This window comes from Heterocephalus glaber, unplaced genomic scaffold (assembly GCF_053883595.1).
Source record: "Heterocephalus glaber isolate CG9 unplaced genomic scaffold, H.glaber_assembly_v1.0 deba00001532, whole genome shotgun sequence".
Classification (NCBI taxonomy): Eukaryota; Metazoa; Chordata; class Mammalia; order Rodentia; family Bathyergidae; genus Heterocephalus; species Heterocephalus glaber.
The window spans coordinates 27156052-27178632 of NW_028258330.1; the positions used below are offsets into that span (position 1 = coordinate 27156052).

The 22581-nt window shown below is 40.9% G+C and overlaps 1 protein-coding gene across 1 annotated transcript; it reads left to right on the plus strand.

Annotated features, from left to right (window-relative positions):
• The first annotated feature begins 648 nt into the window (after nt 1–648).
• Aar2 (AAR2 splicing factor) lies at nt 649–22310 on the plus strand. The gene is made up of 4 exons (XM_004867846.3): nt 649–770; nt 3358–4167; nt 7716–7945; nt 20995–22310. The coding sequence occupies exons 2-4, from the start codon at nt 3411–3413 to the stop codon at nt 21160–21162; spliced, it is 1155 nt and encodes a 384-aa protein (XP_004867903.1). The 5' UTR covers nt 649–770; nt 3358–3410; the 3' UTR covers nt 21163–22310.
• Nucleotides 22311–22581: the final 271 nt, after the last annotated feature.

The following is a 22581-nucleotide window of genomic DNA, read 5'->3' on the forward strand; positions in this document are numbered from 1 at the left end:
CTGTCTTTATTTTTTCTGCTGACTTCCTTGACATCCCAGTCCCTTTCTGACTGTATATTAATTTCTATCTAAATTTAGCTGCCCAAAATACAACCACCTAGTACAGGGCTAAGCTCACAATTAGAAGCCATTTGTGAATACCACATTACTACCATTAATTGATGCATAACATATGCGGTGAAATGATTTTGTGCTAGGCTCCAGGGAAACAGTGCAGAACAAGACAGGCAGTTTCCTCCACCTAGGGGTATATTTAGAAAAGACTCTAGGTGATCAAGGCCAGAGGGACTGATGTGATTACCCTTGCTGTTGAGATCCACTGGTCCTCTCCGGGTTGGGGACTGGGTTTCAGGGGCTTTCGTCTGAGATTTGAGCTACCATTGGGTGATACTGGGCCAACTCTGACACTGTCACTCAGAGATCGTCTGAAGAGAACCAAGATTAAGAGCCTGACTATGGGTATTGGGTAGTGATGATGTGGCCCATGCGTCAATGACCTATGAATGCTTGAGACCAAAGGACTATGGCTGGTAGTATGTTTCTGGAAGGGAATATAAAAGGTATAGTTTAATTAAAGTTGTTCCCCACATTCAGCAGGTAAAATGAGAAATTAATAGTAGCAAAAATTGACCCAGCGGGACCTGTAAGCACGGTCCTTTCCTTCCGCGACCGAGGTCTCCGCCGGACGTCTCTCGCGGTTGCTCCCATCCGGCGCCAAAGGGGTAGAACTTCCGGTCTGTTTCCGCGGTACCCGAGTGAGGGTCGAGGAGGTAAGTGCGTTGTGCTGGCCTCTTTTTTCCTCTTCTGATTCCCTTTTGTGTGTGCGTGTGTCCAGGCCATCCCTCTTCTTGGCTCGGAATCGCTGAGTACCCTGAACTAGGCCCATGTTGCCAGGACGGCAGCGTGTATGTCTGAGGTCTGGTTGTGGGACGCGGCTCTCTCTGGAGACACTGTCGCCAGGGCTTCCCGGGGCGCACGGAGTAGCTTTTCTTTTTTTTTTTTTTTTTTAAACTGTAGAGCTTGGGGCCAGGAGTCCTTAGCTGCGCCCGACCTGGTTTTGTCCTTACTCTGTGTGGGACTTCGAGTAAGGTCTTACCCAAAGCCGAGCCTTTGTTTCTCACTTACAAAATGCACATTTAATTAAATGTTTACTAAGCGTCTGATGTGTGCTAAGGATACAGAAGGACTCAAGTCTCTTGGTGACAAATTTCAGTCAAACATGCAAAATTGTAACAGTGTAATTAAAGTGGAAAGGTACAAGGTACACACCCTGAGTGTATCACACTGAGTTCAAGGAAGCTTTATTGGGGAGGTGAATTTGGACCTGAGATCATAAAAAATGATTCAGGAAAGTTCGAGGGGAAGTTTTCTCCAATTTGAGAGCCTAAGAGAGGCTAGTGTGGCTGGAACAGTTTGGGAGAGTGGAGGGAGGGAGCGTGGTGTGAAACAAGCTTGACTTGGGACTGCCAAGAGCTAGACCACAAAGACTTAGATCACGGCAAGAATTTTGGTTTCCCCAGAACCACATTGGAAACCACTCAGGGGGTAAGTATGGGTGGTGGTATGATTAGATTAGAATTTTGAAAAGGTCATTCTGCCTGTTGGATAGGAATGGATTAAGAGGCCAGCACTTTCTGTGTGAGGGATGATAGTAGTTTGGATTAGGGAGGTGGTGGAGAGTGTGATTAGATGTGACTTTCTGCATTCTAGGGCTGTGAGGACCAAATGTGCATACAAACACAGAGTTTCAGAAAATAATACTTATCTGTGGGCTAGGAGTGTAGCCCAGGGATAGAGCACTTTCTTAGCATATAAGAGGCCCCAGGTTGAATCCTCAGTGCCACAAAAACAAAACAAGCAACAACAAAAATCCTTATTATTTGTGACACATTCTGATATTTTAAAAATTATGTTATTTTCTTGTAAAAGAAGTAATCCTGGTCAGAACCCTCTAAATTGATTCCTTGATCCCTTAATAAGTTGTAATTTACAGTTTAATTTAGATAGTCAGCTGTAGTGATTTTTGGATAAAATACGGTTCTAACATACTTGAAAAAGTATTGATCTTTCCACAGTTTTGTTAAAATAAGAGTAAACAGAATTAAACAGTTGGTTATTCTGTTTGTGAAATTCTGAGGTCCTGTTTCTATAGCTAGATTAAAAGTGTCTGGGGGCCAGTAACTGTCTTATTCAGTGGATGTTTCTTTTGAGACCCAGCAAAGATTGTAGCATAGAACTTGTGAATATTTGTGGAATTGAATAAACAGGTGACTAAGGACTAGGTGAGATCATTGATTGGTTTAAACAGGTGCATATTGTAACCATTCTTACAAATACCACTGAGGGAGTGTCTGCCTGCAGAGATTATCAGTGTTTCTCTGGTGGGAATTTGAGAGGTAGGCAAAATAAGCGTTCTAAGGTCTTTCTCCTTTAAATACTGATCCTAGGTCAGCCCTGCCATGAGTTCATTCTGAGTAAATGGTCCACAACTGCCAATGATTATAGCTGTCTGGGAAGTTGTTTCACTTCCTGGAGATTGGTTTTGTAAAAGAAGGGAGATTTGTAATTGAAAAGTTTCCACTCCTCAAACCTTTTGTAAATTTTAAATGCTGGTGGAAAATTGGATATAAATTTGATTTAATCATCCATCTCAAATTTTCTGGGACTCCAGTGATAAGTTTTGGGCAGAATTGTAGGTTTAGATGATTTTGGAGTAGTTATCATTTAGAATGAACCCTGCAGACTTTTTCCACCCTCGTCCTCAATTTTGAGAGACATCGGAGAGTGGATCCTAAGAGTGAGCAATAGAAAGAACACTGACGTGCAGGGACAGGAACACAGACTTGAATTTGGGCTTTCTGTGATTTTGTGCTTACCATTTTTATTTAACTGCTGTCTTTCTAGCTGTGAAGTGAGTGTTCTTGCTTCTTGAATCAAAACACAAAATTCCTCTCTTCTCTGATCCTCATTTTTCTCATTTATAAAACAGATGCAGGATTGTCATGAGGATTAAGGGGGATAATAATGTCAGGGGTCTGATTCAACATCTGGCACTTAGAGAATTCTCAGCAAATCCAGCAACCTTCCCCAAGTTCTGATTTTATTTATTTATTTATTTATTTATTTATTTATTTATTTATTTATTTATTTTTGTGGTACTGGGGATGACCCCAACGTAAGCTACACTTCTAGCATGTTTATTTGTTTTTTTTTTTTTTTTTTTGAAACAGGGCCTCATTGAGTCACCAGGCCTGGCTCAAATTGAATCCTTCCTGTCTGAGCCTCCTAAGAGTCTTGGAATTACAGGCATGAACCACCTTGCTCAGCATCTGATTAACACATTTATTTCTTTTTCAGCTTTTTCAGAATACAAGAAGGATTCTCCTTTTGAGTTACTCACCGTTGGCCCCATGGCTGCCACACAGATGGATCCTGACCTAGCCAAGCACCTCTTCTTTGAAGGGGCCACTGTGGTCATCCTGAATGTGCCCAAGGGGACAGAGTTTGGCATTGACTATAATTCCTGGGAGGTAGGACCCAAGTTCCGGGGTGTAAAGATGATCCCACCAGGCATCCACTTTCTCCACTACAGTTCTGTGGACAAAGCCAATCCTAGGGATGTGGGTCCTCGTATGGGCTTCTTCCTCAGCTTGCAGCAGCGGGGGTTGACAGTCCTGCGCTGGAATGCTCTCCGGGAAGAGGTAGACTTGTCCCCGGCCCCAGAAGCTGAAGTGGAAGCTATGAGGGCCAATCTCCAGGAGCTGGACCAGTTTCTGGGACCTTATCCATATGCCACACTCAAGAAATGGATCTCACTCACCAACTTTGTCAGTGAGGCCACAATGGAGAGGCTGCAGCCTGAAAGCCGGCAGATCTGTGCTTTCTCAGATGTGCTGCCTGTACTGTCCCTGAGGCACACCAAGGACCGGGTGGGGCAGAACCTACCCCGCTGTGGCACAGAGTGCAAAAGTTATCAAGAGGGCCTAGCCCGGCTGCCTGAGATGAAGCCTAGAGCTGGGACAGAGATCCGATTCTCAGAGCTACCCACACAGATGTTCCCAGCAGGTGCTACACCAGCAGAGATAACCAGGCACAGCATGGACTTGAGCTATGCACTGGAGACTGTGCTCAGCAAGCAGTTCCCCAGCAGCCCCCAGGATGTGCTTGGTGAGAAGGAACGGGTCTTTTTAGGGGTGGGCCAGAGAGATGACATTAGTAGAGTGGTTTTTTGTTGTTGGGTTTCTTTTCTTTTCTTTTTTGGTAGTAGAGTATTTTAGAATAGGGGATGCATTTGGTTGAATGATTCTTAAATCTGGCTAGGAGGCAGACTCAACCAGTGTGCTTGTTAAAGATATTAATGAGTGTTTACCCTTACCCTTGGAAAATCTAAGTCATATCTGTAGTGGAGCTTCAGCAGTTTTTCTGACCAATAATCAAGCATCTTAGGTGAGCCCAGTGCATATAATCCTGTGGTTGGGAACCTCTGATATGGACAGCCCTGCTGAGGAAAAGGATTTGGCTCACACAGTGGTGGAACAGAGAGTAGAGCCCAGGACTACTGGTTCCTAGGCTAGATCTATGTTCCTAGTAATTCCCACCTGCCCCCTCAGTTTGCTCCAGAATCTTAAGATCTGGTCTCTACTAGTTTACGCCAGGACAGTGATTTTTAATTGTTATGGTTTTATTGTTGCTTTTCCTCATTACAAAATAATAGATAGTCACCATAGAAGAAAAACAAAATTAAAATTCACTCTAAATCCTACCACCTAGATCGTTTTCACATTTTGGTATATTTACTTACCTTTGTTCTCCTATATATTTTCTGTATCTCATTTCATTCTTTTCTATACATTTTAGTCTTTTAAAAATTCATTTATATGTTTAGGTATACTGTATATATAACTTTATTGAGACAGGTCTCACTATATAGTTAAGGCTGGTCTTGAACTCACTGTGTACCCTAGGCTGGCCTTGAACTGAAAGCAATCCTCCTACCTCAGCCTCCCAAGTGCTGGGATCACAGCCATGCACCACCACACCCAACTATTATATGACTTTTATAAAGGATTAAAGTACACTATTTTGCAGTCTCCTCTAATATAAAAATTTTCTCATGTCACTGAAACAGTCACCCCTTTTAGTGGCTTTTTGATGTCCCATAGTTACTGCACCAGTTCTCTGTTGATGAACCTGCAAGATGTCCCTTTTATCCCATTATAAATATGAACTTAACATCCTTGTGTATACTGTACTTACACATACATTTAGGGCTAGAACTGTTGCATCAGAGTGTGTATGTTGTTGGGAGATGGTTTTACATCTTTGCTGCTATTAGCAGGCTGTTGCCTATCACCTTTGACAACACTAAGCATGGTGTTTTAGCAAAAGTCTTTTCCAGTTGAATGGCTGAAAATTGGCTTCTCATTTCTATTTTTTCAGTGTTAGTGACAGCAGACATTTGTAATGTCTTTAATAGCTATTCATACACCTTTTTTTTTTTTTTACAAACTATACAGGTAATTTACATATTTTCCTATTGGAAGGTTGGTGGAATATTCAAATACAGGACTTTTTATATCATTGGCTCAGCTGATGATATAAGGGACCTTTTAATTGGTGTCTCTTAATGCATTACATAGTACATATTTTGATATAATAAGTGACACTTGAAATTCTGTCTTAAGAATGAAGAAATATCTGGTTTTCTAACTCTTAAATATTGCAATTAATCAAAATAATCTTGTGATTCCAGTTTTAGAAAAGTTGGTGTGTTATCAGCTTTCCATTGCTGTTACAAAGCACCTGAGAAGATTAACTTAAAGGAGTAAAGTTTTTTTTGCTCGTGGTTTCAGAGGTTTTGGCCCATGATCACCTAGCTTCATTGTTTCTGGGCCTGTAGTAGGCAGAATATTGTGGTGGTAGCATGTCGTAGAGTAAAGCTGTTTACCTCATGGCAGTCAGGAAGCAATGACAGGGGAAGGGGCCAGGGGTCTCAATATCCCCATCAAGTACACATCCTCAGTGACACTAACTTCCTCTAACTGGGCCCCACCTCCTGAAGCACCTCCCAGTAGTACCATTAGCTAGGGACCAAGTCTTCAGTACATGAGCATTTGGGGAACATTCAAGGTCCAAACTGTAATGGTCAGAAATGCACAAGTTTAAATAAGTATCCTAAATTCAAAGAACTGGATAATGTTTAGTTTTGCAAACTAACCAGATAACTGCCAACTGGACAAGTAAATTGTTACACAAAGAAAAGCTGACTGTACTTTGAAATTTTCATCAAACATCCAAAATAACTAGACTGACCAGGTAACAATTCACACAAATCAAACTTGGTTCCACAAGCTTGGAACAGGCTAGTTTTTCTATGTCTCTGGAGGCTTCAAATCAAATGCCATGCATTAGGGAGGTATTTGGTGGTGTGCTAATCTGTTGTTTTTATGGCTTACATGTACGAATACCTTGTTAAATTTACAGCTACCTTTGAAGCCAGAGAGGATATTTCTGATCAGTCACAGTGTGTCTGTGGCAGCCAAAGACCCAGTTGCTTGCCCATGGCATTGACTTCTGGATCATCAAGCTTCTTTGTTTGAGACAGGCATCCAGTGGAAATTGAGAATAGTAATATTTTTGAGTGCTGCTTTGTGCTGAGTATTCTAAATGTTTTACATGCACTATAGCAATTAATTTAATCTTTACTATAACTCTGAAATAAGCAAATTGAGATATAAATAGATTAAGTAACTTGCCCAAGGTCACACAGTTAAGTAGTAGAGCTAAGATTTGAATCTAGGCAGTTTGGCTCCAGAGCCCATGCTCTTAGCTGTCAAGTTGCTTATATAGATTAAATCACAGAACTCTGTGATTAAATAAACAAAAATAAGCTGGCTGGCAGGATAGTTCTGAGTAAGTACTCATGAATTTTCCTGTTTGGGGAGGCTCTAGAAGTGTTCCCATCCAGTAAGGAATCTATTTTCTTTCTGCTGTTCACATTGTGAAAGACTTAGATATACAATCTTGGGTAAGCCCATGACCTCATCTATGAAATGGGCAAATACTATCACTACCATCCTTGAACATTTTGAGAATTTGAATGGAGGACAGTGTGTAGTGCAGCATTTCCCTGGCCCTGGTGCAGTCTTCTGCATCAGAATCACCTGAGGAGCTGTTAAAGTTGAAAATCCTGAGACCATCATCTCTCATAGTCTAAAATCCCTGAGGGTAAGGCTTGGACAGCTTTGCTTTTTTTTTTTTAAATTGGTACTGGGGACCTTGTGCTTGTGAGGCAGACAGTGGAACCACTGAGCTAAATCCCTGGCCCTGGACAGATTTGCTTTTAACAAGCTCTCCTAGTAATTCTGGTGGGCAGCCAGTGTTGGGGTCCACTGAGCATATCAATGAAACAAATTCTATAAACTGTTAAAATGCCAACCAAATACTAATTTATATATTCTCTCGCAGTCTGATTTTGCAGAAACTCAAAGCCATGGTGTGGTCTCCCTAGCTTGAATTTACAACAGTTCACCAAACATTTACTGAGCGCTTACTAGGTGTAAAATCCCATGCTAGGCTCTGCTAGAATAAGAAGGATAAAAGGCCCCTGTTTCTGAGGCCAGTGGTATCGATGGCTCTGTGAACTATGTAGGGTAAAGTCTGCTGGCATTATGCTCCTTGGCTTCATGATCATTTCTCCTCCCTGCACCTTTCAGGTGAACTCCAGTTTGCCTTTGTGTGTTTCTTGCTGGGCAATGTGTATGAAGCATTTGAGCACTGGAAGCGGCTCCTGAACCTCCTATGCCAGTCAGAAGCAGCCATGGTGAAGCACCACACCCTGTACATCAACCTTATCTCCATCCTGTACCACCAGCTTGGTGAGATCCCTCCTGACTTCTTTGTGGACATTGTCTCTCAAGACAACTTCCTTACCAGTACCTTACAGGTGAGCAGTCTTCTGACTGACACTCATATGAGTGAGAATGAAGGCTATGAAAGCCTTTCAGGAGAGTTAACTTTTTGTTTGTTGCTATTCTTCCATGACCCTGTTTTCTTTATTTCAATTACTAACCTTGAGGTGTTTCCTAGTTTTCTGTCTCCTACTCTGTTGTAAGTTCCAGTATAGCAGAGACCCTCTCTGTACCACACTTTCTCCACCCCATCCTTGGAGGGTCTAGCAGTGGGGGTGTTTGGAATTTGAATCTCCTTCACCTGTTTAGGTTACTCAGTTGTATTGGCCAGTTTTTCATTCCTATAATAAAATACTCGAAGCAGGCTACTTACGAAAAAAAAGAGGTTTATTTAGCTCACAGTTTTGCAACCTGAACACCCCTAATCAGATAGCCTTATTGATTTGGCCTCTGGTGAGGACCTAACAGCAGATCACATCATGGTGAGAGCACTTACGGGAGGAAGAGATCTCACCTAGACAGAAAACTGGGGAGTCCAGGGCATGGATGTCTTTTTTTTTTTAGTACCAGGGATTGAACTCAGGACCTTGCACTAGTGAGGCAGGTGCAGTGCCACTGAGCTAAATCCCTGGCCCTGTCTTGTTGTTCTATAACTATCCTCTCTCAACTAACCCAAGGATCCCACGAAAACTACATTAACACATTCACAATGGGGCCACAATTCATGTCTCTCTGCCAGGCACCTTGAACCACCAGTGATACATGCATGACTGTACCATCGGTCAGCATTTTATTAATTTTGTTAGTAAAAAGACAGAAAAAGTGATTAGGTCTGTTTGTACCACCAGTGGTACAAGCTGCTCAGTGGGACAGTCATGCATGCACCTTGAGTGGTTCAAGCTGGTGACAGTGTATTAATCCTTTCCAAGGGCACTGCTCCAGTGACCTAAGAACCTCCTGCTGGGTCCATCTTTCAGTATCACTGCTCTGGGGACCAAGCTTCCAGCACATGAACCATTAGTGGAGAAATTTTATCCAAACCACATTATCAGCTCAAAACAGTTTTTCTCACTATAGCCATGAGTTGCTGCAACCCAGTAGGGCAGAGTTTTGAAGCTTGTTATTCCCAGTGAAACATCTGCAGCTTCTTAGATCTCATTTAAGTATTAAAGTAACTTTGATTTCCTGTTCAAACAAAATGTGCCAGTTTCAGCAGAGATTCTCTGACAGAAAAAGTGAAATTTGCTTTTAACTTGGCAATTAAATTTTCATTATGAGTGGTAATTAGGGAAGAAGCTTCAAACAACTTATAATCTTTATCCTGTTCTATTTCCTCCCTTTGCAAGCCAGGCAGCATAACCACTGAGCTAAATTCCCGGCCCTTTCCTCCCTTTGCAAACAGATTAGTTTCCTTTATACTTGGGACAGCTTCTTGTTACTCATATTTTGTAAGTTTCTCAAGTATAGACGAGAAAGAAGCAGCTAGCTATTTCCATACCTTTTCTCCCACAAGCTGCTTTCTTCTCCCTGTGCGTAAGCCCCACTGTGAGGTCTTCTTCATACAAGGTGGCTCCTCACTTACCTCCCTTTCCTATTTGGGGTAAGGGAAGAAACTAACATTCATTAAATGCCTTTGGGTACTAGGCACCATATTTATCACAGTATATGTGTTCCCTCATCTAATCTCTTTGGAACCCTGTAAGGCCATGGAGATTATGAGACTGAGAAAGGTTAAATCATTAAAAACCACATAGTAGAAGTCAGGATTTGTGCTTGTGCTTATGCCCCATGTGCCAGAAACAGTGTAGATGTCCTGGAAAGGATTCCTGATTGACACTGGTGGAGACACCGTCAGGGCCTTCTTTCTTGGAGGTACAGAATGCTTTTCTGAAACTTAACGTGCTGTTGGCAGAGTGCTGAGTAGGCAGCTGACTTGAAACTAGCAGTTGCAGGACTTGTGCTAGACCATAGGGATAAATCACCTGATGGCTGCACCTGGTGTAATCTGCTTCAGAAGTATATTAAACTGCCCTTTTATTGGTTCTTGATATAACAGAGAAATTGAATCTCTTTATTCTTCCTCTGTGTGGAAATCTGCTCCACCAGTTATTGGTTGTGGGTTTGTAGGGCAGTATGAGGAACCATCAGAGTGCTGACTTGCCTTCAACAGTTTGACTACAGCCAAAAGGAGTGGTGTGCTACCCTCTTATGATATGAAATAGATACTGTTGCACCAGAATAGGAGGACCATAGCGTTTCTGGCTTTCCTGACCATTGTTAGCACAACCAGCAACTTGGCTCTGATTTCTAAGGCTTTCTTGCCAGCAGTGACTTACAAAGTAGAAAAGGACCCCACTGGATTGCTAGATATCCAGGTGGGTTATGCAAGGAAAAATTCTCTCTTCAGAAAATTTGTTATTATTTGGAAAAAAATCAGGACATAGGCCTTTTTTTTTTCAGACAGGATCTCACTATGCAGTACAGGCTGCCCTTGAATTCACTGTGTAGTCCAGCAAGCTGGCCTCAAATTCACAGCAATACTCCTGCCTCACCCTCCTGAGTGCTGGGATTACAAGTATATCCACCATGCCCAGGAGGACATATGCCTTTAAAAAATACCTCAACAAATATTTTTGAGCCTCTTTTATATATAACATTATATTGAAAGTATTGAAGAGGGCTGGGGATTTAGCTCAGTGGTTTTGCCACCTGCTGCGCAAGTGCGAGGACCCAAGTTCAATCCCCGGTACCAAAAAAGAGAAGAAAGTATGGAGGAATACACATAGGAGTTAGCCAGGGTTCTTGTCTTCAAGGGATTTGTTCAGTGAATTAGCAAGTATTGACTGAGCCTCTGCTGTATACAAGGCTGTGTTCTAGAAGTGGGGATAAAATTGTGAGCAAGACAGTTCCTGAGTAGAACTTATATTTTGGGGGGGAACTAAACAGATGAATTAACCGAGTTACTCCATATAGTGTTAAGTGTTTCAGAAGGCAGTCCTGCCCCTGCATCATTGGCCTAGCCCAGGCCTTTTGGTCACCCCTAGACATCATCAGAGCTTATCAGCACTCATGTTTACCTTAGTCCATCTTTCTTCCATACTGCCACCTGAGTTGTTCCAAAATGCAGCACTAATCTTATTTCTCTGTGGCTCCTCACTGCCTAGGAAATTAAAAACACAAACATTGGTTCCAAGGCACATTCTGATCTGGCTCTTTTCCTGTTCTCCAGTTTCTCTTTCTACTCCCTGTTTTACCCATCACTTTAGTGTCAGTGGGCTCCTCACAGTCTCCTCATAGGTTCCCTCAGAGAAAGACCATACTATTTAATGCCTTCTTCTATATTTTTAAAAGAGATGAGATCTTACTGTGTTCCCCAGGCTGGCTTTGAACTTCTGGGCTAAATCGATACTCCTGCCTCAGTCACCTGAGTATCTGGGACTAAGGCATGTGCCACAATGGTTAGACCTTCTTTTTTAATTGTAAAAATATGAGATTTTATCTTCTTGTTAACAGATTTTTTTTTTTTTTTTGGTACCAGGGATCGAACTCGGGTCCTTGCGCTTGCACAGCAGTTGGCGAAACCACTGAGCTAAATCCCCGGCCCCTTGTTAACAGATTTTTAAATGTTCAGTACAGTATTGTACTAATGTACAACTAATTGTACAACTGTAAGCATAATGTTGACCAGAAGGTCGCTAGAACCTTTATACCTCACATGACCAAAACTTTACACCCAAATTTCACGCCTTCTGGATGGAACCTAATTTTCCTTCTACCTGGTATGTACTTGCTCACCCTATGACATGGCCTGCAGGTATCCCTCCCTGGGGCTGTCTCATCTCTCTCCTTCCTTTCCATACTTTTAATCTGCTGTGTATTTATCACTAGTATATTGCATGAGTTGTGCTTCCTGAAATAAATATATTGTCTGCCTGACATCCCCACCAAGCCATGAGCTCCTTTAACACAAGGCCAGTTTTTCATTCAACTGGTTATTTTCAATACCTAGCCAAGGCCTAACACTTCTCTCATTTTGTGTTATTAGTTCTTTTCAGATGGAAAGAGTAATATCCCTGTAGCAGTATAAATAGTGAAGTGTGATTGAAGGGCATTAGGAACATCAAATTTGAGGGACCAAGGGTCAGAAATGGCGTCATGTGAAGGGGGACATTTGGCCATGAGTGTAAGGGGTTATTGGTGTTTTTCAAGGCACAATATGAACAAGGACATTACCAAATTTTTTTTTTTTTTTTGGTACCAGGAACCTGGGACCTTGAGCTTGCAAAGCAGGCAGCAGAACCACTGAGCTAAATCCCCAGCCCAAAAAATTTTTCTTTTAATGGAGAATTATATTGATGCCATATTGGCAGTAGAATCCAGTCCCCCACATAGAGGCACTCACTCAGGGTGTTTGTGACTGAATGAATCAGCTCATAAAAGCCTTCCTCAGCTAGCTGCCTGCTCTCACCCCAGGTAGTCAAGTAAGTGGAGCTGGCTTCCTTACTTAGGAGCTTAAATGGCTACTGCCCATGGAGAGGAACTGGTGTTTGTGTGTGTAAGCACTTAAAGACAGCCACATTAGCATGGGTAAAATCAGCCCCATAATGGCCTTGGCCATTATTTTTCAACTTTCCTATGTTATGCACTTTTGAGTAGATGCCACTCATCTTTACAAATCCTTTGGATTTAGCTTGAATAAAAATTATTTGTTGCACAAAAATAGATACAGTTTTTCTTTTATTTAAAGTAAATTAGGAAAAAAAAATTTAAAAAAATAAAGTAAATTAGGTCGCTATAATTAGTTTAAAACCAGTGAAAGGATAATCTGAATTTAATAGTAGTATGTTAGAAAGATTTCCATACAAAATAAGAATTCTTATTGCTGATTACATAGCACTTAGGCATATACTCACAATCTGGTTTTTTTTGGGGGGGGTGTCTTTTTTTAGTTACAGTAGGCTATAGATGGTTTCCAGCTTTATGTCTTGCCAGTACTCTGGATGCCAGGGTCCATCTTTAACTCTTAAGGAAAATACTGACTCTGATAATGATTTCTGTAGCATTTTTCTAACAACAACTATGATAAATTTACCTGTTGCTCATACATCTCCTGCTATCAGCTATTACTTGCATGCTAATATCCGTTATCTCCCTTAGCCTTCACAACAGTACTAGTTAGCTTATAATCCCACTATACAGATGAGGATAGAGTTCAAAACAATTCTGCCCATGATCACAGAGCAGCTAGTGGATGCAAGGCTGAGCTGTAGATCCTAAAGCCTGTGGTGGGCTCCTATATATGATTAGAGCCCCAGATAAAATACTGCAGATTCTTTTTTTTTTTTTGGTACCAGGGATCGAACTCGGGACCTTGCGCTTGCGAGGCAGGAGACAGAACTACTGAGCTAAATCCCCAGCTGCAGATTCTTTAAACTGACCTCAGACAATAGGATTCCTGCTGTTTTTCACCTTCCTTGCCATCATTGGGAATTGATAGTCTTCATTTTAGCACCACTTTTTCTGCTGAAAGTGGTAATAAGACATTCTACTTATGGTCAGTTATTTTTTTTTTTCCCATTAAGTTTATTGGTACATTTTAGGTATAAAATACAGTTACATACATCATTGGGATCTTGTACCATTACATGAATATCTTGGTTCTTATTTTTTTTTCCCCTTCCCCTGCCCTCCCTTCACCCCCTCAACCCTTCCCTATTTGCAAAGATTTTGTTTCCATTTTTTTCCTTTTCTCATATTTTTTCTTTTCCCTTCTTTCCTTTCCCCTACCCCTCCCACTTCCCCTGCTCCTTTAGACCTTTTCTTCCTATTACACAATATCAATTACACATTTTTTAAATTACAATATCAAGATCTAGGAGACATTACCACAGATTTTACAGAATTTAAAAGGATATAGAAAGCATATTACAAAAATCTTTTTTGAAATAAATTTGACAACTTCTAAGAAGTACCTTGGAAGATAAATTAATGAAACTAACTCTGGAGGAAATATAAAATTTGAATAGCGCCTATTAAAGAAAGTATATTCCTAGCTTGAAAACCTACCCATATGACAACAACCGGCTCATATGCATTTTAACTGATAAATTATATCAAACATTTAAAGCAGAAAAAAGAAGGAACACTTCTCCCCTCATTTTAGGAAATCAACATTGTGCTAATCCTAAAACTGGATAAAGATAATAGAAGAAAAAAGTAGGAATATAGATAGAAATTTGTTTAACAAAACAAACTATTGGAAGTCAGATCTGGCAGGATGTAGAAAGTGGTTTCGTTATAGGGATGGCAATGTTGGTTCAGCATTGGGAGATCCACCCCCAAAAGTCATCATTTTAACAGAGGAAAGGAAAAAGCCATATGATCCTGTCACTAGTTGGAGAAAAAGTATTGGACTAAATTCCACAGCTGTTCATGGTAAAAGCTATCAGGAGGCTAGAAGTAGAACAGAACCTTCTCAACAGGTCAAAGACATGTACTCCATACTTCCAACTAAAACACCTTATATGAATGGAGAAGATACAATGCTTTCTTCCTAAGGTGAGGAACAAGGGCAGATATGCCTACTCTTCATTTGTCTATTAAACTTTGAAACCTAGGCCCAAACCAAAATAGTCTGGCAATAAAATGACACAATTAGGATAGGATTGGCAAGGTAGAAGCAAAATCTTTTTATGTAGATGAAATGATCATCTACAGAGAAAATATTAAGAAATCTCTGGGAGCCCCTAGAACTTGTATTTGAATTTGGCAGGATTAGAAAACACAAGGTATATATAAAAATTCAGGTCTATGTATATGCTATAAATGAAAAATTGGATATTGAAATTTAAAAGTTATGTAGGAGTACAAAGGACCTAGAAAAGTAAAAAGAAAACAAAAACAAAAACAACAAAAAAGACAGTGTTGGAAGACGTTTAGTACCTAATTTTAAGACTTCCTCTAAAGCTACAGTAATCAAGGCAGTGTTGGTGTAAGGAAAGACATATAGATCATTGGAATAAAACAGAGAATCTACAAATAGAACCACACATATATGTTCCACTGAGTTTTGAAAGATTATTCAACATTAACATTTTATAAACTATAAATTCAATTCAAGAGCAGAGGAAAAAATAGTGTTTTCAGCAAATGGCACTAGAACACCTGGTATCTGTATATAAAAAATTAACCTCAACCCTTTATTTCCATACATGAAAATACCTTCAAAGGATCTATGAACCTAAATATAAAAGACTAAAACTGTAAAACTTTAAGAAGAAATTATAAGGGAAAATGCTTATGAATTTAGGGTAGGCGAGAACTTCCTAGGATACAAAAAAATGTATAAAAGAAAAAAATTGATAAATGAGATTCCATCAAAATTTAGAACCTTAAATGAGATCTTTAAAATGAAAAGTAGTCCTTAAATAGACCATATTTACAATGCATATAACCTATGACCAGAATATATAAAGAACTCTTACAGCTCATTAATAGACAACCCAATTAAAAAGTAGACACAAGATGATAAAAAATGGCTGGGGATTTAGCTCAGTGGTTCCAGCGCCTGCTGCGCAAATGCAAGGACCTGAGTTCGATCCCCAGTACCAAAAAAAAGAAGATAAATAGCCAGTACAGCACAAGGAAAGGTGTGCAACACTAGAATCAGAAAAATACTAATCAGTACAATAACAAGATTGAATTATACACTCATTAGTGAGATGAAGTTAAAAGTTTTGTTTTTTGGTTTTTTTGATACTGGGGATCGAACTCAGGTCTTTCCGCTTGCGCAGCAGGCGGCAAAACCACTGAGGTAAATCCCTGGCCCTGAAGTTAAAAGTTTTAAAAGCCTTGTCATGACTTTTTCTTTTTGTTGGATTCTCCCCCTTTACTTTTAATTTCTTGTCATGCCTGGTGGATTCATTCTGCTGGGCTTCTTGGGGTTGTGATCCTCATTGTCTTTTCCTAAGATATTGTCTAAAAATTTTTGGAGTGCTGGTTTGGTATTCATGAAGTTCCTAAGGTGCTCTTTATTATGAAAGTATCTTATTTCTCCATCCATTTTGAAAGATAGTTTTGCAGGGTACATCAATCTGGGTTGGAGGCTGTTTTCCTTTAGGGCTTGAAATACATCACTCCAAGCTCTTCTTGCCTTGAGTGTTTGCATTGAGAAGTCTGCTGTGATTCTGATGGGCTTTCCTTTTGATGTGATTTGTTTCTTTTCTCTCACTGCTTGTAGAATTTTGTTCTTCTGTTGGGTTTCTGGAATCCTAACTATTATATGCCTAGGTGTAGATTTTTTTTGATCAAGGCTAGCTGGAGTCCTGTATGCCTCACTTATCTGTATGTCAAATTCTTTTCCCCTGCTTGGGAAGTTTTCTGCCATCACTTCTGTGAACAGTTTTTTTGTGTCATCTGCACTCTCTCCTGTTTCTTCATCAACTCCAGTCAGTCTTATCTTATTCCTCTTTGCATTGTCTAGCAGCTGCTGGATTGATTTCTTGTGTTCCCTTACAATTTTAAAGCAATTTTTCTTTTCCTGGTCACTAATTACAGTCTTATCTTCTATGTCTGAAATTCTGTCCTCACATTGGTTCATTCTGCTGCGTAGACTTTCAATGGAGTTTTTAATCTCCAGGAAATCTGTTTGTATCTGTTGTATGGATTCCATTTGTCTTCTATGTTGGGATTCCATCATGTTCCTCAGTTCCTCTATTTTTTTTATCTATGTCCTCTCTAGATTTATTAATCATGTCTTGCACTATGGGCACAATCTCTGCTGTTATCTGAGAAATTATTTCTGATTTCAGTTTTTCCAGATCGTCTTTTGTTGCCAGTTCAGGGAGTCCAGGTGGTTGAGTATCAGAGTGTTCCATCTCGTTTTCCTTTGGGGTTGCCGTAGGTGATCCGGAAGTCTGTTTTTGAGGCTTGTTTATGTGTCTTCTCATTTCCATGGACCGGGGGTGGGGGGTGGGGGGGGTTGCTGGTGGCGCCCCCATAGCTCACCTCCTCTGCCCTGGGAGCAGTGGAATCAGTCAGTTTTATTCTTAAGCCAAATTGGGTATTGAAAAAATTAGGAAATTTCTCCTTTTTCATCTAACCAAAAAATAAGGTATGATAATGACAAAGCTACCTACCTTATTGCTTTGAATCTCTCAAGGTAATCTTATTGCACTCAATTTATTTAACTTAGGTTTAAAAAAAACCTTTCACATTAATGAGTAATTTAAATTTTATAATAGGTTTAATGATTAAAATGTTGATACTTTTTTAAATATTTGAAGAAAAACACCTAATGGGTGTGCTTATTTTAGATAAATGCATTTGTTTAAAAATGTGATCATTTTGTTTCAAAAGTATTTTTAAAATATCTAGGATTAACCTGCCAAAATTAAGATGATTCATTTCTCATAGATGTTAGAAAATGTTTACTTAATTTCACCTTAGTGAATAAAATAGCGAGATTATTGTTAAGTTTTCTAAAGAAGGCAAAAGTTAACCTGAAAATAACAAAATCAGAATAAATTATTGCTTGGAAACTAAGCATATTTAAAGTATCTTTTCTGAGTTATTTTTTAAAGTATCCAGTTTGTGCAACTAGAGGGTCAAAAATAAATCAGAGATGCCAGGGGATGGGCTAGGGGGAGGCTTTGGCTGCCAAGAGCCAGCACCAAGGCATTTTTCTGGAATAACCAAACTATTCTAAATCCCAGTTGTAGTGATGGACACACAAATCCATATGAGCCTTGAAACTCAGAACTAGATTCCAAAAGAATGCTGTAAATATATATCATATGGTGGTTGTATGGCAATGCACATTTGTTCATATGAATTAACACTTAACAGTAAGTGAATTTAATTGTGTGCAAATTATATTTCAATGAAGTTTTTGTTGTTGTTTTTAATCAACCTGGGCTGTGCCCTTGGTCCTAGAGGCCTGCAGAGGGACACTTCCAGAAGCACGTGCACATTGCAGGTCCCCACCACCACCACACACACACACACACACACACACACAAACGCACAAAGCAGTGCTGAAAATTAAATATCAAGGATGTGTTTAGTCTCCGTCAAAACAAAGGAAGATCTTTTGAGCGAAAGGATTAAATTGAGATATGCCTACATGGACTGGGCCTCGCTCACTGTTTATCACTGCATGATGCAGCATACCTTGCATCCTTGTCTGTACAATGGGAGTAGTAATTTCCTGTCCTTCTGCCTGCCAGGTTTGTAGAAAGATTAAATGGACAAGTTCTTTAAAAAGGACAAAGCACTTTTCAAATTAGAAGCTGTAGTTTTTAAACTAAAGCTTTCTATTGTACCGGCTTCTAGTTTATTCTACTCTTGGGCACATCTAGAGGTGGGTGGGGAGGGTGGATGATGACTGTGAGGCCAGCTTGTTCCAGCCCCGCCGCCACTTCTGGCATTGCTAAATGCAAGACAATCTTGTGTCTTGTTCTTACCGTTCAGTGAGCATCCTATGGGCTCTTAACTCTTCACCAGGTCCTGAGTGATGTATTGTGTGGGACACATTGATAATTAAGACGTGTTCCCTACACTTGCAGGCATACACCACTGTGATATAAGCACAGTGTGAGAGCCTTGGGCACAGTATTAGGAAAATAGAGGTTGGAACATTTCATTTCAGCTTGGGCCTTTACACAAGCCACATCACAAGGGGATAGCATGCGAGCCAGTGCCATTCAGGAGTCTGGTACACAACCCACCACCTCCACAGGATGAGCCTTTTCTCTCCAGCACTATCACATAATTATTGATAAATTATTTGGTCCCTCTAATAGACTGTGGAGAGGTGGAAAGAGGGACATTTTGCCCCTGAAAGCATGTGTAAAGTCTACCTGTTACCTCTGTCAAGTCAGATCTCCTGGAGTCCAGAGTTCTTCCATGATGATCTGCAGGCCAGCTGTGGCATAAGGGTAATGTGGATCAAAGAGCTGCTGCTTCTTCCCTTATGTCCATGCCTGTGGGGTCCTGTGCGGCAGCAGGTGGCAGTATGGAAAAAACCATTCTTTTCCTCTTGGATGCCTTTGATTTAGCCATTTAATACCTCTCGTCCCCCATGTCCTTAAAATACGCACTCTAGGGCCAGAGATGTAGCTCAGCGGCACAGTTGAACTGTGAGGTCCTGAGTTTGATCCCTGGTACTGAAAAAATTCACATTCTTCTGTATCTTCCCAGGGCAAGGTAAGGATCCAGTTGGATATGCAGCAAGACAATGTAAGGAGTAGTGGGTTTGCTGTTATTTTTAGGGTGAGAGGTTTTTTTTATTTTGTACCGGGGACCGAACTCGGGACCTTGCGCTTGCGCGGCAGGTGCTGGAACCACTGAGCTAAATCCCCAGCATTGCTGTTGTTTTTAGAAGGAATTGGGATCCAGAACAATCTATGGGCTATTAGATGTGGAGAAAATTGTTTTGTTCCCCTGCCCGTGTTTGTATTACATAAAACTAAATTCATGAGAATATCAAAATAGAGATGAAGGGCCAGGAATTTAGCTCAGCAGCACTGTGCCTGTCTTGCAAGTGCAAGGTACTGAGTTCAATCCCCAGTACCAAAACAAAAACCAGAACAAAACAAAAAAGAGATGAATGTTTCTAAGCATTCTAATCTGTAAAGAACTGATACAACTCAACAAAACAACCCAATTTTTTAAATGGTCAAAGGAAACTGTATTTTGCCAAAGAAATTTATAGAAATGGCCAATATGCACATAAAAGATGCTCACTGATGATTTAAAAAATGCACATCAACCAAAAAAAGAAAATGCAAATCAAAACTACATTGAGATACCAAGTCACACCCCTTAGAGTGGCTGGCTATTAAAAAACAAAAACAAAAAACAGAAAATCACCAATGTTAGCCAGGATATAGAGAAATCAAAATCCTTGTGCCCTGCTGGTGGGAATATAAAATAGTACAGCTGCTGTGGAAAACAGTGTGGCAGTTAAAAACTAAATATAGAATTACCATATGATCCAGCAGTTTTCTCCTAGGTCTGTACCAAAAAAAAAATTGAAAGTAGGGACTCAAACAAGTACTATATTTGTACAGCCATATTCATGGCAACTTTATTCACTATACCTGAAATGTAAAAATAACTCAAATGACCATCAGGGGATGAAAAGACAAATAAAATGTACGTACATACAATAGAATATTATTCAGTTTTGAAAAGGAAATTCTAATACATATTACAGCATAGGTGAACCTTGAAGATAGTATGCTAAGTGAAATAAGCCAGTCACAAAAGAATAAATGTTATATGAGGTACCAAATGTAGTCAGATTCGTAGATACAGAAAATAGGAGAGTAGTTACCAGGGGCTAGGGGAAGAGAGAATAGGGAATTAGTGTTTAATGGGTAAAGTTTCAGTAGGGAAAGATGAAAAAGTTCTGTGGATGGATGGTGGTAATAGTTGCACGACAGTTGTGTGGGTACTTAATGCCACAGAACTATACACTTAAAAAGGTTTAGAAAAAATGGTTTGAATGGTACGTATGTATGTTTTACTACAATTTAAACAATGAAAAAGAAATAAATTCTCAAGTAATTAAAAAAATCTATGATAATGTTTTTAAAAATAAACATCAAAGACAGCTTTTAAGGCAGATAGAAGCCTCAAACTGGCAGTCCCTAACCCATTTAGAAAATTAGAACAGTGATTCAGCCTCATTAGCCGAGGGCCTAGGGTTTATGGGATCCCAAGTTGTATGTTCTTAGTCCCAGCTGGTGTAGTTGCTGGTTCCTCTGAGTTACTGCCCAGGTGCCTCATAGACCCTCCTCCACCCCCAAGGAGTGGGACAGTGGTGACGGCCTCACTGGCCTTATTCTCCATGAGTGTCCCTGTCCAGCATAGTCATTTTCCATTCGAGCTCTGTTCCAGCACCTTAGCTGGGTCTGGACCTTCTTTCATGGGGGTGCGTGGCGGGGGGCATGGCAGGTGTCCTGGCCTGTGCCAGCAGCAGCTGATGGACTGCCCCAGAGAGCTGAACACTAGGAGGAAATTTTCACAGCTTTCTTGGTCCCTCTGTTCTCAGGAATGACCTACTCTCTGTTCTCTGTAGGTTTTCTTTTCTTCAGCCTGCAGCATTGCTGTGGATCCCACCCTGAGGAAGAAAGCTGAAAAGTTCCAAGCCCACCTGACCAAGAAGTTTCGGTGGGACTTTGCCTCAGAGCCTGAGGACTGTGCTCCAGTGGTGGTGGAGCTCCCTGAGGGCATCGAGACCGGCTAACTCTGTGAACACAGGAATTGTGAGAGGCCCCTTCCCACTTGAATACAGCCCTGGCCTCTCCATTCACCTGCTCTTATCCTAGGACTGCTCCTGCTCCAGGGCAGCAGTCCTGCCAGGTTCTGCAAAGATGGAGCCAGAATTCCTTTCTTCACCAATAAATAAATTACTTCATCACAAAAGGGGCTGTACCCATGCTAAAAGCATATGTGTGGGTTCTCTGTTTGCCCGGGCCTGACTAAGCTAACAAGCTTTTACAGAAGCTCCTGGGACAGACCTGCCTTGGTAGCATTATCATTCTTTTTGATAAGAAGAACTGAAAGTCCAAGGAACTGATCTTTTGTTCTATAGGATGATTAGAAAACAAGAAACCCTGGATTGCCTTGGGAGTCTGAGATATCAGTGGGTGATTTTTTGGAAGTTAAATGTAGGTTTATAGGGGAAATGAGCTGCAGTTTCTACCTGCCCCTGGTTGAATGGGAGTCTGTGATAGAAAACTTAGGTAGTGAGCCTTGACTGGGAAGAGGGTGACAAGGAAGTCTGGCTTAGCTTTCTCCCCCTAAATCCCCTTGTCCTGTCCAGAGGCTCCAGTTTTTAATATCCCAAAACTGGAGTGGCCCTTGATTTCAGAGATCTTCCTGGTGCTATCACCGTCAGTTGCATTCCAAAGCCTCAGACACAGTGATTTGGCACCCCTCCCATGTGCCCCGATTCCTCACAAGAGCTACCATGACTGTTTCTGATGACCAGAGATACAACAATAAAAAGAGTTCTTGTCCCAAGCAGGCTTCTTAGGCCCTGTTGAAGTTGCCTTCTGAACCCTGCAAATGACCTGGGCAGCCTGAATCTTCCCAGCCCTCCTGTGGAACTGTCTGTCATCGGTGATGATTCTTCTGCTCTCTTGGGAGTCTTGGGGGCATGCCTGTTGTGCTGTGTGGGCAGAGTTCCATCTCTAGATGGACACACAGGCCCTCCATGCTGACCTTAGACTGTTTGTTGTACTCTTTAAGTCCCGGTGCCATCATCTTCTAAAGCTGGGGCTCACAGCAGGTTTCTGAATGAGAATCCCTGCTGGTTAAGACTTTGGTTTCTCTTGTTTCCTTGGAGATATTTTTCCAAGAGCATAATGTACATTAAAGTCTTGAGACTAATCCCTTTGTGTGAGTCTCTTAGTTAATCTGCCCAGTTTTCTGAGCCAGGCCACTGTCCATTTACACACATCTCTCTGCAGAGCACCCAGGAGACCCTGTCTCACCCTGCAATCTCTGGAGGAGGCAGGCAGCCAGCATTGCCTATTCCCTGTAGGTGTTAGAGACAGGCACACTCTGTAACTTTATAATAACCTGAAGTTTCACCTTGTATAAATTTACTATTCCTTTCCTTCCCAAAACTCACTCATGAGAATTACCTGGGGAGCTTGCT